This window comes from Botryllus schlosseri, chromosome 6 (assembly GCF_051294905.1).
Source record: "Botryllus schlosseri isolate E-star chromosome 6, Bs_hap1, whole genome shotgun sequence".
Classification (NCBI taxonomy): Eukaryota; Metazoa; Chordata; class Ascidiacea; order Stolidobranchia; family Styelidae; genus Botryllus; species Botryllus schlosseri.
This window is the reverse complement of record NC_137241.1, coordinates 28,142,192-28,158,944: the sequence shown is the minus strand read 5'-3', so window position 1 is coordinate 28,158,944 and position 16,753 is coordinate 28,142,192. Positions and strand designations below refer to the sequence as shown.

At 40.4% G+C, this 16,753-nt stretch overlaps 1 protein-coding gene across 1 annotated transcript in view; it reads right to left on the bottom strand.

The window, feature by feature from the left end:
• Nucleotides 1-7,847: 7,847 nt before the first annotated feature.
• Nucleotides 7,848-16,753, bottom strand: part of LOC145440180 (uncharacterized) — a 31,271-nt gene continuing 22,365 nt past the window's right edge. Inside the window, exons 16-18 of the mRNA XM_080317757.1 lie at nucleotides 12,348-12,532; nucleotides 10,842-11,012; nucleotides 7,848-9,098 (exon numbers count right to left, since the gene is read on the bottom strand). Coding sequence (XP_080173883.1) covers nucleotides 8,889-9,098; nucleotides 10,842-11,012; nucleotides 12,348-12,532 — 566 coding nt within the window. The 3' untranslated portion in view covers nucleotides 7,848-8,888. The remainder of the gene's footprint in view (nucleotides 9,099-10,841; nucleotides 11,013-12,347; nucleotides 12,533-16,753) is intronic.

Sequence of the window (16,753 nt, the reverse complement as noted above, 5' to 3'; positions counted from 1 at the left end):
GACCTTGCGTTTGCGCTCGCAGAAAGACCGTCGACAATGAAACCTATAGGCACAAAAGAATTGACACATGTTGGTCGAAGCTTTCGATATCGATATGTCCAGGCGCCGAATAATCCATTCCTAGCAAACTGAGACCAGCGATATACATCAGGCCCGCAATATATTCAAGTGACAATATTATTGACCTATGAACTTCGAAAAATTTTCGCGCTTGGCGCGGCTCGTGGCCCGCGCAATAGTTCGTCAATCAAATGTGGCCCTTTGGCCACCCCTGCCTTACACAGTATTTTCTCTCGATAGTTAATCGGAGAACGATTCAACTGTTAATCGACTATTTTATATTGAACGGAAGAGACATATGACAAGGGATTTAAGGAATAGGCAGTAAACACGGTTCTGGTACACAAAGTCTTAGCAGCTAAGCTGAACTCATCACAAATAACCACCCACCCACCAATGCAAAACTGTTATACGCAGTTACATGGAGAATTAAATAGTCACAAAATATAATTCAAATATTTGATGTCTCACTGCGGCATCCGTTTGGCTCAAAAAGTCCCTGGCCTCCATATGGAAACCTGTATCGCGATTTAATCCTGGTGTACCAAATTCAAACGCCCTCGTTTACAGCTGAATCTCTTGCATTCCTCAAAACGCATACCCAGGGCTAACGCCAGATTACGACTAAAACAAAGGAAGCATAGAAATATGCAAACTTGTACCGTCACTTTCAGGGATGTATAACTGTATTCAACCGGTCAATCATCCTAGTTTCGTCAATTCTATTGTTTGGGAAAGGTGTTGCTGGAATGGTGTCCCTTGATAGTAATATAATGTAATATAATATCACGTGTGTAGGCTTGGTAATAAGGTATTCAAGTGAAAAGCAAGAGCATGGATTTTGAGGTAACATTTTAAAATTATTTGACTAGTCCGGCCCGTGAGCGATCTGAAGGTTTGAATCCGGCCCGCGGCTCAAGTTGAGTTTGACACCCCTGGTCTATAAGCTAACTGCGTAGTATTCTAACGCTAGCCGATGTGGAAGCCTACAGGTACGGAGTTGGAGAGGAAGCGGGAAGTAGTGTCTTGAGTATACAGGGTGGGTGTGATTGCATAGAAAATAACGTCAATCACAGGCAAAATAAGGTCAGTCACATGCAAAATAAGGTCAGTCACATGCAAAATAAGGTCAGTCGCGACATGCAAAATAAGGTCAGTCACATGCAAAATAAGATCAGCGCTACATGTTTGTTTGTTTGTTTTTTTGGGTGTTTGTCGACTACTATTATGGTCATTTACACAAGGCCGATATTCTTCTTATTTTCCGTAACTGCCGACTTATAGCACGGCCCACCTCTAGGCTTTTTTTAAGACACCCCTGACGCGGATGAGGTGGCGAGGAGAGCGCTACATGTAAAATAAGATCAGCTCGACCTTTTTCTTGTGGAATCAATTTTTTTTTATATCAAATTAAAAATATGTTTCATATAGTAGCCTAACTATAAAATCCAAATTTTACTTTTTCATTTCAACATTGAAATTTCATATCCAACTAAAGATCTAGATCAGTGGTTTTCAAACTGGGACCCTCGGTCTTTTTGGGGTCCGCGAGACAATTTTTGGACCACGAAGCACGTTCAAAAATATCCAAACTATCCAACAAAAACAATTTATTGGAATATAACAAATTCCAGGCAACTACTTTTAAACCAACCAAACTCGATGGTGGCCCGACATTATATTGTTAATCAACATAAAGTAGAGTGTTTTGACGAAGAATTATTTAATTCTAAATTTTACCCGCTCCCGAACAAACTACGCATAATTCTATAGAAATTAAGTCGACCAGTATATTCGCAATCATGAGAGCAGCTCGCTCGAGGCCGTTGAAATACTTTCGTCAGGGGGTGCACAGCCTGCGGGTGCATCATTGGCATTTCGGCGCTGACCATTTCCGCACCTGGACACACCAAGACATATGAATGTTTGGCCAAATTGCGACGTCACGAGAAGTGTGATGCTAAAAAGTTAACTTGAGAGAATTTTCGTGACGTCACAACACGGTAGTAGGAAGTCAGAAAACTATAGTCCTTGACCGCTAGACTGGGAACATTGTTATATTTCATAGCTTATTCTTTCAAGGTGTTCTGATGCAGAAGCTTTAAGTCGAGACATCACACCTACTCTGATTAAGGCTAGTAAAGAGAACAGCACGGGGTTAGGGTAATTAGGATTGAGGGATCAAGTTACGGTAATTATGGCGGGGATATAGGGTTACTAGGGTTGGGGTAGGGGTATTTTGTGTAGGGTTAGTATAATTGTTGTTGAATGTGCGGGACCATAGCTTTGGGGTGGTTGTCATCGGGGTTGCGTGGGTTTGGATCATTCGGATTGGGGTTCTTAGCGATAGTGGCTAGGGTTTGGGGTTAGGTGCAGCAGAACTATGGTCTTTATTGTGCTCGGACTGACCTTCTTTTACATGCAATCGCTCCAACCCTCCTCTCTTGAGTTGACCATTACTTCTACAACGTCAATGAATCAGTGGAGAGTAATTGCCCAAAGCAACAACAGCATAGCAATGACGTGTCTGGTCGCGAGTGAATCTTTGCACGCGACAGTATACGCCACAGCCGAGTATTTTGTTTATTTTGAAGTACCCATGGTGTTTGTCGACTACTATGGTCATTTACACCCAGTCAATTTTCTTCATTTATATTCCGTAGCTGCCGATTTATAGCATGTCCCACTTCTAGACTTTCATAAGACACCGCTTTCACGGATGAGATGGCGAATAACAGCGTAGATAAACCTGTAACGCTTAGGTAGGAATTCTGGATGAATTGTGCGGACTTCGGAGACCTCCGCCGTGTACGGATATAGTACTTACTACATAGCAACATATAAAACTGTATGGCATTTATAATAACAAGAACGAATATTACGTAAGTAATGATATTCAAATAGGTGCAAATATTGACTCTATAGCAACCGCAAGAATTCAAATGTTTAGATTAGAACATCAGCTATATAGAGAACGAGAACGACACCGGCTGTGCAATGTTGTATGATGAGATTACAAAATATGAAGCAAAAACTATCATTGACACCCAACCCATGCTGGATATGAAGGGATCATACGGCTAATAGAACTAGATGAATATTTTTATGCCGATATTTTTAGATTTGGTCACCATGGTAACTTCATCCTCCGGGCCTCTAATTGAAGTTGTGCACCGAAAAGCTCTCCATAATTGGCCAAGACCTTGGAAATCGCAGAAAAATTTGTCGCTACGATGCCGCATTTGACTGTTGAAATATTTGTTTGTTTGTTTATTTATTGAATAGATGAACGTATTACCTGTACAAATAGCTATCAGCAGTGCCTTGGACTGTGTATGCGGCATATGCGTACAACTCCTATCGTAGCCTACCCATCCGATCGGCTGCCATATCATCTTGTACGACGGAATATCTCTTCGAATGTTGGAGCTTTGTAAGTAAGTACCTTACCCTTACCGGTACGGTTTCTCGTTCCAAACTGCGTAACCTGCCAGACATACTTACATAATTCTCACTTCGCGGTGATGTAAACACGTTTTAGTGAAAAAGTGAAATTGCCACGTCGGGAATCGTACACATGACACACGACGACATGACAACTCGAACTAGAACCACCCACTTTTCAAAACCTGCAACTAGAACTAGAACTAACGACCTTTTAAAATCCGCCACATACTATATACAACTAGCTAGATCAGTGGTTCTTGGCTGGTATTTCCGGCCGCACAATGTAAGTACTGATAGTGTATTAAATATGCAGTTAGACGTGTAATGTGGGATATTTTTGTTTTTGTGACTTACTGAAAATTCGGAGTTCGAAGGCTTACAGATTAGCATAGGGCGCCACTGAGAATTTTACGGCCCGTGGGTCAAATCCGGCCCGCGAGTCAAATCCTGGCCGCGAAAAGTTGCTTGGAATTTTGAACTATACATTTGAATGAGTACTATAATTAAAACCATGGGCTGTATAAATTGTACCGGAAGTGGGTTTACTTTGAAGGCTGCCTAATGTTTATATTCATGTACCGCGGTTGCGGTTTCGTTCGTGGTATGAGTAATCTAGATTCCAAATAAATTCTATATAACATGGGTTCATTATAGCATAAACACGCAGTCACTCGGATGAGGATGCGAGAAGGCGAATTTCGGAAAACCTGCCAGCGAAACCACCAAAACAACAAGGCTATTTCACCAAGCAAGCACCGCTCACACCGCTCACACCGCTCACACCGCTCGGGATGTATAGTGTCCAAGCGTATCCCATACATTTTGGTGTCTTAATAGAATGACGTGTCTGCAACAGTTAGCAATGTTTCTTGTTTTTGTACATTAACTCTAACTTTCCAATTGCCTAATATTAGCAAATCCACTCAGAAGCATGTGTAAACAACGTTATTCAGTGATTTCAATTTAGAAATAATTACAAATTAATGCGCCACACAATAGAGTAGCCCTACAAACTTTTGACTTGGCCTGCCAACGTATTTCCTGCTTCTCATTCTCAAAAGAATAATTGCCCACCTCTGGAAAAGGAGTTTCCAAGTCATTAAATGTCATGAACCGTACTGAACTGAATTTCATTCTCCCGGGCAACACATTAATTTTTATTTTATCGGAAATATCAAACAAAAAAATTACATTTCACAAGGACGTGGTTTTGAGTTTGACATGAGAGAAAGATTTCGACCCAAAAATCTACCCACTGGCTACGCCACTGCTAGTAGTGATGGTAGGCTTACTATATTTTGGAAATGTAAAAAGAGGACATTTTTTCAGAAATTTATAATAAATTTTTCTCACTTCGTGATCGGTTGACTAAAAAAAAAAGGTCATCACTTCCGCTCATAGCTCAAAATAACGTTTTTCTCTCCACATTGCCAGGTAGATGACTAAAAAAAAGGTCTTCTTTTCGCTCAGAGCTAAAATCCCCGCTTTTCCCTCCGAAATACCCACCGAAGCTTCACTTCTGCGCTAATTTGCGGCATATCACTCGCAATTTCCTCTAAATCTGACCTAAATTTTCAAAAAAGAGGAAAAAATCTCAAAAAAGAGGACAAGAGGCCGTCCTCCGAGGACACTTTCAAAAAAGTCAAAAAAGAGGACAAATCCTCTTAAAAGAGGACGTATGGTAACCCTAAGTGATGGTTCTGAGCTAGCAATGGCTGCACAAACATCATTCAACAGTACATCAGTATCAAGATTCACACAAACGACGAAACGTGTTGTTCGTTGTTCGGCAGCTATAATACATTTTTCAAATATGCAATTAGAACTAGAACTAGATCTACTTACTTTTCAAAATCCACAACTGAACCTATTCAAAAAACCGTTAGTCAGTTGACCATCAACTAACTAAATGGGTAGTTTGTTCAAGTCTGCTTACTAAGCTATCAGCACCATCCTCGTGTATAAGATTCCAGTTTGGCGGTCAATGAGGGTGCAGTAAAAACATTTCCAAAACTTCTTACTTACCCGAGTGGCAAGGATATTCTAATTTGGAGTTTGGAACCGTTCAGGACAGTACTACTTCTATTCTTACTCGCGTTGAATATCACGTCACTACTTTACTTCTACCTGAGTAACTTTGTTGACTACTTTAACCACATCTAGGTATATTCCACATGTGACAAATTTCCAAACTTGTATTCGTGTTAAGGTAATCACTAGGGCCATTTAAAGTCATTAAAGTCATATTTTTTTCTATGCATCAGTAGGTCGTGAAATCAATTTTAACGCATAAACCGCATCCATATGGGGTATATTAAGAAAGTTATAAAGTCATATAAAGTCATATTTTACTGGTTAGGTCATATTTGAGTTATAAAGTCATATTGTTGTATACTTTAAATAAAAAGTGCCAATTGAAGCAATTACGCACTAAGAAAGTAGGGCAATTTCTGATTGAACGAAGGCAAACTGTAAGGTTAGCCTACATAACATTACAGTCGCAGACCTACGAGGTCACATATTGCATTATGAGGTCACACATTGCATTGTGTTGCTACACAATCTGTTTTACTTCTGTGCACTGAAATGGGACGTCATTTCAACGCATGGGAAGCTCAAGGAGCGTCAAAGAGTCAGTGAACGATCCAAAGTTGACGAGTTAACAGAATTATGCCTCCACTACAACAATATTTCAACAGAAATATGCCTCCGCTACAACAATATTTCAAACTTGATACTGAAAATGGAAATTGAATAGTATATTCATATTGAAATGAACCCGAATATTTTCGGCCGACACTCGTCAGGGGTAATCGTCAGCAACTAGTAGAGAATTGGATCAACAATCGTATCACAAAATATGACGTCACCAGCATGAAGGAGAGAGCGTTCAATGTACTATTTTTAGGTGGTACACGAACTCCTTTTGTTGACAGAGTTGTTTAAGTTTAAGTTGACAAAGTGGTTTAAAATAAAAATCGATGCGTATTACTGTTATGTTGTTCATGTTTTACTCTTCAGTTCCATGAGCGACGTTGGTTACATGTAAAAATACACGATTTTCGCATAAAGTCATATAAAGTCATATTTTCCCAAAAATAAAGTCATATAATTGATTTTTTAAGGTCATATAAAAATGGCCCTAGTAATCACTACCTGATTTATAACAGATTGCTAATTACGATTTACGAATCCCCCTCGGACTATTAACCATTGTTGAAACACGATATTGAAACACGATGAATATCAAAACAACAACGGCCATGCCTGAGGCGATATTCTGGATATGGCTAGGGTTGCATTTAAAACAAATGGTTGTTTGAAACACTGTTTTCACAGGCTTTTAAAAAAACAAAATAGTTTTTTCTTTAAGTTGTAAAATTATGCTATAATTGTGTAAATACTTTCCAAAAAACATGTTGTATGTTCGGACGATTACCATCCAATATAGCCGACGTATGCGATATGGGATGGTTGAAACACTCAAAATAGTCGGTTCAACAGCTATAGAACGTATATATTTCGTCAAAGGAGCTATATTAACCCTATGTTTTCAATTGGTAATGTCATGGCGTAAAAAATATAAAACAATGAAAAACAAGGGCTTTGTTTTAAACATGATTGTTTTAAATTGATTTTTGTTTTAAAAGCAACCCTAGGTCATGTGGCGTTCTGCGTATCAAAATAGTGCCCGGCCCACCGAACGTTAATTACTGTGCTTACCAATCTTGTTTGGTCTTGAACGATCTTATTAGATCTACTACGATATTGTATGACCATCTGGATATAAGGTAAATCAATAAATTTGGTACTTTTAAGCAATATACTTAACTGCAAGATTGCCCCTGTTTATACTTCGGAGAACTTTACAAAAGGATGAACGCAGGTAGATGTGGGATCATATGGACAGCACAGCAACGCGATAGTGTGTGCTGGTCCTGACTCCTGGTACCTACCAAAAGTGCTAAACTGCTTCTAAAACAAATATTTGGTCATCACTCGTACCTATTACTAATTGTTTTCCATTAATATGATTGATATGTTTTAGATAAAATGCTTTTCGTATATTAAGTATAGGCTACCAGTGAAAGCATTTACCAGTACTGCATTATGCTGGGTAGCACGATATTGCTGCAACAGTCAAAATTACTTTCGGAAGCGGCAAGGCGAGGATGTCACCAATATAGATATAGGCCTTTGAAAAACGTATGCATTATAAATTCTCAACCAACACATCAGATCGAATCGAATGTCTGATATCTCATATTTCCTCAGTGCCGATCACACAAACGTATGTTTCGCGGTGACAATTTCTCATAAATCAAATGCTCCTACTCATATTCGCTTCGAACCTTATATTTCAAACATGGGAATCTAATTACAAGGAAAAATGATGAAACGGTATAATAAAATTATGTAACAAAATGTGTCACACACACCTACACCCTACACAACACAATGTACACCGCCATATGCGAAGGAAAGTGCATCGTGGAAAAATCCACTGGTAAACTGACTGTGACTTTGTGCAATGCATACTTATTACTAATACATCAAACTAGTTAACTATGCAAACGAGAGACTTTACAGGGTTATAGATATAATCGTATCATATTTACATCATTACATAACAGTACCATTGCAATAAACCTCATGATGAGAGCACATCCAGAAGAACGCAATTCCGACATGTAGTCTGCATCTCAGTTATAACCAACCATTTTTTATATATTTTATCATTGATCGCAGGTGATAAAGTTTGATCACGAATTAGGTAATAATTCAATTATATATTACCAAATTAATTAATCATGACATTAAATCACAAAAAATTAATTACTGAATCTGGTAAGAATCACTATATAATATACAGCCCCGCTTCCGAATCCGAATTTAAATTCTGGAACTGCACAGCCCCCGATGGTTACATACAGGTTAGAGAATCGGGAAAATATGAGGTGCGTTCAATCCTACTATAATCTTTAAATCGGATTACAATAATCGCCACAATATGGACATAATTACTTGGAGCGTTCTCTAGAACATAACGGTCTTGACTTGTCATCATGACCTTGCCTACTGCCTAGTATTCACTGATTCACCGTCAACATCCGTGAAATCATTGATATACTCTACTAGGAAAAATACAGTGTACTGCTGGAAGAATGTCATAATTCGTAGCAAGAAATCTAATGATTATATATTTTCAATACCGTGAGGATTAATCACGACGAAAGTACAACGACGGACACATCAGTGCGTTCGGCTGGCCCGTAAAATTCAATGTCTACCCATGCGTCAACACCAAGGAAATTCACTGCATAATGGTCTCTCGGTGTGACATCATAACACTACACATGTTATCGAGCCTTCTGTCCCTGTTACATGTTGCTTTCTGAAGCCAGAGGCTTAGTAGTCGATTGCACCGATGTTCCCCTCGTGGCCGTCGAATATGTATTTTCCGAAGAAGACTTCGAAGTGGACTCCAGCTTATATTTGCTGTCTCTGCCGCAGCATCTCAACAGTGGCTGTAGCCAGATGTTGCGCATCGTCTCATTACGAACGCAAGTACTCAGGAATATCACCAAGCCCTGTAAAAACGATGGAAAAATCAAAATCCTGTATCTTTGACAGGAGAGAGAGACCACCGATTAGCTGCTCACTCCCTTATGCGTAACCACGTAAATGGGGTATAAGCAGGGTTACCATCGACGTGGACCCAAAAATAAGGACAGTGGAAAAATTATATCAGCATGAAAAGGCGTTTTTGTACATACTTTGTATTTATACGAGCCGGGGCATATCAAATTCCGTACTTTTCGCCAGAAACAATCTGCTTCAGCAACTCCTTGTTATTCGAAAGTGCTTCCTGGTTCTCACGACAGCTCAGGTCAAGGTTTAACTTTACTCAGGGCCAAAACAGCACTTCGTCAGCCCGCCCCCCCCCCCAAAAAAAAACGTTTGGTTTATAGTCTTTGGCCCCCATAGAGTGATAAACCAAACTTCTTCACCTCGTTGTGATTAGAGGTGTCAATCAAGACGGAAAAGGCCGTACACCAAGTTTAGACAAAATCCCTTTTTGACGTATGGAGCAGGAACTTTAGTAACAATGCTTATAGTCTTGGTCCTGGCCGAAAAAAACTTATTTACGATGTTGGAAGCGGGGAATATTGCTTTGAACAATTGCGATGTACAATCGTTGGCGAGGAATGATTGCTAGTGTTTGATAGTATGGAATGCCCAGGTACCCTTGTGCAGCAGGTGCCTTGTAGTCTGTGGTCGTTAGTGCTGATCGAATTGTGGAAAAATTACACATCGACTGGCTCAAATTGATCATCATGACACACTTCTTGTGTTTTGGGGTACCAATGTGAGTTGAAATAGCGGTCTCTCCTATGGCGTCCAAGTTAATGTCACAATTGCAGATATTGCAATGTGCGAAACACTCGCCCTTCAAGCTTCATTGACACCTTTGAATTCTCTCTCAAAATCGTCACTAAAAACGTTTTTACGTCTGCTCATTTCAAGTAATCAGATTTCGCCTTACTATTAGCTAAAACTATATGCGCAAGTGCAACATAATTTAGATACATTTATCAATGATTCATAGCTTTAACTGTTTAACCAATGTGTCGAATGCACTGCGCATTTTTTCACTACGCAATAAATGTTGCCTTTCCCACAGCTTGAGCCTATTCTGCTGTAGACCAATCAGCAGGTACCTGGTACTGCTGTTTACTGCTAAAATGACGTCCGCTGTGGCAGCTGGGTACAGACGAAACTGCTATACCACCACTCACTGCCCTATAGCTATCTCACTACTTGGAATTCAAATCTTGTGGTGTGTACGTCACGAGAGATTTATGATGTCATGAAATCTCGACGCAAAAGCATAATTTGAGAATATTATGCAACACAGATACCAGAGGAAAACGCTCTGTAAAGATCTGTGGTGGTTGAAAATAAGACAAAATAAGGACAGTTGAGTTTTCTAAGACGTGGCCCTTCAAAATAAGGACAAATCTTAGAAATAAGGACGGCATGGCAACCCTGGGCATAAGAAATCAGAGATTAGGAACCAGGGTGGCTCGAAACGAATACTGTGTTACAGTTCCCGTGTCGACTTTCACCATAATGATGAAGTCATGGTCGATCAGCACAACACTTTTGGGACCGCCTTGAACATAGGCCTCGGACATTGACTGTTTGGGATGCCGCAGTTATGACCTGGCGTACATTCGGTATTGTTCTTCGAAAGAGATTTTCAAGGTTTGTACGATTCACGTTTTAACATTACACGGCGTGGGTGAAACAAAAAACAACGACTGACTAACCTGAATAGTGTTCAAAATGGCAAAAACCCAGCTCATGACTGTGAGATAGGTTGCATCTTTTGATAGAAGCATTAAATATCCGAACACCCAGGCAATACCGGTACTTGCAATCAGCGTTACACTTATGAAAAAATTGTCTTTGACACTTGTCTTCTTTGCAGAGGATTGCACCTGAAACATATAAGTGTTTTGGATGAGCTGTCCACAGTCCGCACATATCAGGGACGGGCAACATACGGCCCGGATCCGGCCCACGAAGGGATTCTGACCGACCCGCATAGAGTTTCCACCCTGTAAGTGAAATTCTATTCTGAAATTATTGACAAAATTTAATCGTCACAGAATGAATCCAAGTTTGCTAACCTGGACACATAACTACTTGCTCTGTTCGGGTGCACATATATTTCCTACCATGAACAGTAACGAGACAAGGCTGCGTTCCAATATAACTGATGCTCACGTGCAGTCTTTACTAAGGGTTTCCACATACGACATGCAGCCAGAATTCAAATAACTTGTTGACAACTTTGACCGACCTCAGATGTCTGAGTGACTTCAACAGCTACTGTTATTAAATTTATTAAATACTGTTTATGGTGCCTATGCTTTAAACTTAAAGTATGCATGAAATACGATTTATTCCTTGTATAGGTGGATGAATACGCGATTAATGTATATATTTTGTAATCCGTCCCGCCTAGTACTTCACTTTCCCATATCCGGCCCGCCGACCTGAGAAGTTGCCCGCCCCTGGCATATATCAATCGTCCATCATCCATTGCAACTGGGCAGAATTCGGATTTTGGTATCCAAGTCTCTACTATGAGTGAGCAATAATTTTGATTATTGAAATTGTACAATGAAAAGGCGGCGACATATTTTAATAGGAAGCAGAGTTGGACAAATTTTCAATTTTTTCAATAATATTATAATTAGAATTACAGCCTAGCTGCAGTTTCCACCCAAATTAGACTTGAATTAGAATTGATGAATTCGGAAAAACTTGAAAAGAAAATTAAATTCCAATCAGAAAGACAAGCAACAGAAATCACGCTCAGCTCATGTCAAACCAGAATTCATTCTCTGGAAAATGTCTGTACGCCAAGCTTGGCTCTTTTGGTTGCGTTCTCCTGTAGCATTTAGGTTAGGTTAGAATTACAATCAGAGCATGGACGCATTTAAATTACCTGCGTTTCGATGTAGTTAGACAACAAGAAAAATCTAGCTGCCCAAGTCTGATGGGCTAATAATTTCATAACTGATTGGAAACAATGGCTGCAATGCAAAGTCACGGTTGAAGCTAGAACTTTATCCCGCTTCAGCTGATTACTGCTGAGAGTGAATTGTTGGTAAAAGTCACATATCCCATGACAGAATTTGACTGTTACCATCTGTGAAGGGGGAAACTAGAGAATCTATACACTCGAATTGTTAAATTGCTGATGGAAATACTGCTTCAACGTCACGAGTGGTAGCGGCGTATATAGTTGCGCACGCTGTAATTACCGATTTTCCTCTCCGATAAAGTGTTCTTAACACCATGCTGTATACGAAGACATTGAACGCAAGCATAATCGCGACGGGGACGAGGAAGCCCATGTAAAGAGAGTAACTGTGGATCCAGCAGATGTTCTCCGAAACGTAGGCTGATGGGCGGCACGTTACGTTGTCCAGTCTGTGATGGTTATCGCCTGAAATTTATACCATCATCATAACTCCGCATCACCGCTTATCGGAAGTAAGGACGCGCACGTGTTAGGACGCAGCATTGTTACAAGCAGGTGTGGTCAAAGTATACTTTTGACTATGGTTAGAGTTGGTATGAATAGTAGTAATACCATATGGTTCTACTAATTACAACTGAAAGTGATCACTTACATTTTTTTAAAACTATTTCAATTGGAAGTGGAAATCAGGGTCAGGAACGTACGTATAGCAGGGATGGTGTGAACATGAGGTTCACGTTCGCATTCGGTGTGTGAACCTCAGAAATTTGGAGGTTCGCGTTCGCAAACGTACCTTGGTAGGTTCTACCTACACTGTGAACCTTTATATATAGTAAAACTTTCACGCCATTATATATACTAGTGGTTTCGAACGTGGGCGATATCGACCCCGAGGGGGTGATCTTGAGAAACAAGGGGGCGAAAATATCGAAGAAGGAGATGGGAGGCGACAATGTCAGAACGTCCAGTGAGATATATTTATTTAACACTGTCAAAAATGCACGTGAAGACGGCTTATACTCATATAACGCGAAAAAAAGGTCAACTCAATACAAAGTAGACGCGCAAACCGATTTTCGGAGCTCCGACCACCCCGAAAAAATGGACTTTCGTAAGTTAATTCTCCAACGATCTGACTTGGGTGAATAATTTTCCCGATTATATGTCCTATTTTTCGGAGCCGTAAATATTGGGGGGGGAGTGAAAATTTGTGTCGATGTTGATAAGGGGGCGATTGGTCGAAAAGGGTTGCGAACCATCTTTTCATTGTATCGCAATTTTGTGGTGTATTGAACTGATAAAACTTGCTATTAAACCGAACCGAGCCACTGATGTATACACAGAGGTGGTCAAAGTAGTCAAGAAAGCTACTCAAGTACGAGTAGAAGTACTTCTTTCATTAGCAACCTAAAACTACTTGAAGTAGAAGTAGAATTTGCTGGCTTTAAATCTACTCAAGTAAGTAAGCAGTTATGAAAACGGTCATAAATACGTTCGCATGGACTTTCATAAGCTGCAAATTGAGCTATGCGGAAGGTGCAGAGAGCTTCATGTACAATGCATATTGATGCGTCCCAGAAGGTATAAATTTCCGACAGCATGAGCATTCGGCCGCATCATGAGATGCAAATGATAGCTTTGGTATGGAAATGAGATACTAATCTTTTGTTTACTCGAACATCCCGTTTTCGAAAATGTCATGGCATGTTCCCCCACTCATATGACGGCCTTTAGTTTAGTCGAAGAGCAATACGGAGAAGTTGTATTAATACGATGTTGACACTTTGCGTGATTCGTATACGATGATAAAAAAATATGGCGTAACGTAAAAATGCCATATAGTGTAATTGCATTTTAGGAAAATAGACGGCGATGCTAAACATGCTTTTAAATTTAAGCTTAAACTTAAATCTACGTAATGATGCTGCGAATTGAACGAGAAATGCCAATACTACATCAGAAAAGCGGAAAATATCTTTTTATGTCTTTTGTCGAGACAGTTTTAACGGTGGCCTGCTAAAACAGACAGAACGCTCAAAAAGTCATAGCCCACTTTTCCATGTTAAGACACTCTAGAGCAGGGGTGGGCAAACTTTTGAGCTCGCGGGCCGCATTCAACATCTGAATCCATTTGCGGGCCGCACTATATAAAACTGGGATTATAAACCAAAACGCAATATAACGCAATTTATATAGTGAGGACATGGAGATAATAGCCGATATATGCATATTTAAAACAAACCAAGCATTGCTTTGATGACATCGTACACGCGCCAGAAACATATATATATATGTAGTACTATATTGGCGAGATTTCATAGGCTGGCGAACCTTAATCACCAATTTGTCAAAACTATACAGAGATGAAAGTCGGTAAGCCCGATTCTTAGAACAGGATTTAAATTTAAATCTGTGAGCAGCGATTTGTTCATAGATTTACAAATTCCACTTTTGGTGCAGTTCCAGGATACACAATGCTGACAGCATCATAACCGTGTTAGCTTCAAACCCGCTTCTACTATGTGTAGATAAAATATAAATAGCTCAATTCTACGCATACAGACAACTAATCTACCTAAGACACGCCCGTATCGCTTTTATAGGCACATCACTGAAATAATTAGAAAGGGATGAGTGACCAATCTGAAATCCCACTCGTGATCCAAATTATGCCAATCTCGTTGCAGCTATCCCGCTATGATATTAGGTATTTACCTTAGACCAGTGGTTCTCAAACTTTCTAAGACACGACCCCTCCCCCTTATGAAGGTGAAAGATTTCGCGCCCCCTTATCGTCATATCACAAAACGCAACCAGGATGCTAGCAAACATAACTGGTAGTTTGATGGCATGGAAGGTTACGACTGTAAATGAGAGATTTTAAAATATTTAATTCAGACTAAATACAGAACAATAACTACGAATTGGATGTAAATCGCGCAGAGCGCGAAAAATTTTTTCATTCGAGATCAGTATCGCGGCCCCTTCAGGTGCTTTCACGCCGCTAAGGGGTGCGCGCCCACCAGTTTCAGAACCACTGTTTTTGAATTATCATGGTAAAATATACTAATAAAAAGTTAATCAAGTGTCTGCATTAATTCGATTTTTAGTACGCAATTTATCAATATTTTTGAAAAGTCTCTGTAGACTCTCGCGGGCCGCACAAAACGGTGTGGAGGGCCGCATGCGGCCCGCGGGCCGTAGTTTGCCCACCCCTGCTCTAGAGTCTAGACACTCAATACACTCTAGAGGCCACTACCTCGCAGAAAGATGATAATCACCACTCCGCCTAGTTTCAAATAGTAACTTATGTATTTATGTTTGCTTATGCTTAGTTAAACGCAGTTTGACCGTAGCTGCTTGGCGAGCAGTAGGCCTATCCATGTAGTATACGTATGTATTGTACGTACACCGGACACAAAGATTTGAAATTTTGTATACGTCAAATAAAACATTACGATGGTTGCAATCAACAGCTGCTGACATAGGCGCCGACTTACGAGGTTACGAGGTGGCGCAGCCACCTCGTGACCATATTTACGAGGTGGCGGCCACCTCGTACAAAATGCTCAAACGTCTAAGTGATTTGTGACCAGTAATTAGTAATAAGGCGAATCGATGCGACCTCGTTAGAGACGTCTTCGATTTCGATACGCACGAGTGCCAGGCGCGTAGCCACGGGAGTTTCGGGGGTCTAACTTCCTTATTTGAAATGCGAAACCCCGTCATTTTGAAATTATCATTCTAACTCTAATATTCAGTTGCAATTCAATAATTGTGTAATCAGTGTTCCGCGGTCGGATTTGCGAGAAATTTGTAGTCAATTAGCGAGACGAATCTGTGATGATCTCCCGCTGACATGGTCGCGAAATTAGGTCATTCATTCCCGTGCGCGTGGCAATCGTCGCTAGCCTGATTTATCGCGTCTCGATCAAGCCTGGTTCCGCAGACTTCAACAAGCGCGTCTGCAATAGGCCCAGTTCACACTCTATCATCGCTTAACTGCGCAATCGAATCTGCATTGGCGGCTTCGGCCTGGTGGGCACGATATCATCGCTGGCCTACACAATAACATCTGCAATAGGCCTGGAGTGAAACATATCATTGCTTGCCTATGGCCTAAGCCCCTAACTATCGCGTCTCGGGCCTAGCATGCTTTGGCTCCTATCGCTCGCTGGTTTCGAGACAATGCGGTCGAGTTTACGCTATTAGTCATTGTTTTATGTCATATTGATTAAAAAGCGACTTCCCTAAACTGAATAACATCGAATCGCTACAAACAGACTTAAACGTGCGAAATTGATTCCCGCTAATACTTGAACGTAACGACCAGAAGATGTGTATCATGTCTCGAGTTCTGAAATACGACAAAGGTTTGAAATCGTGCAGTGAAGTTGGGACATTTTGATTTGCGAAAACTGTAGCCGGGACTGCGTAATACGCGCGCGTATTTAATTGTTCACCAGAGATCAGTGACTCGTTGATTGACAGCACTCCCGGACTCTTTGGCAAGCTTATCATACGCCTAAAATCGTCGATACAAAGAGATTGAATGATCGCCATTTACACATGTACTTGACCCGAATTGAATTGATGCTATATTGATAAATTTGAAGAAAATCCAAATCCCCCTAATTATTCGACTGGCTGCACGTCTAGCGTGTGCTGAGAAGCACCATCCTAGAT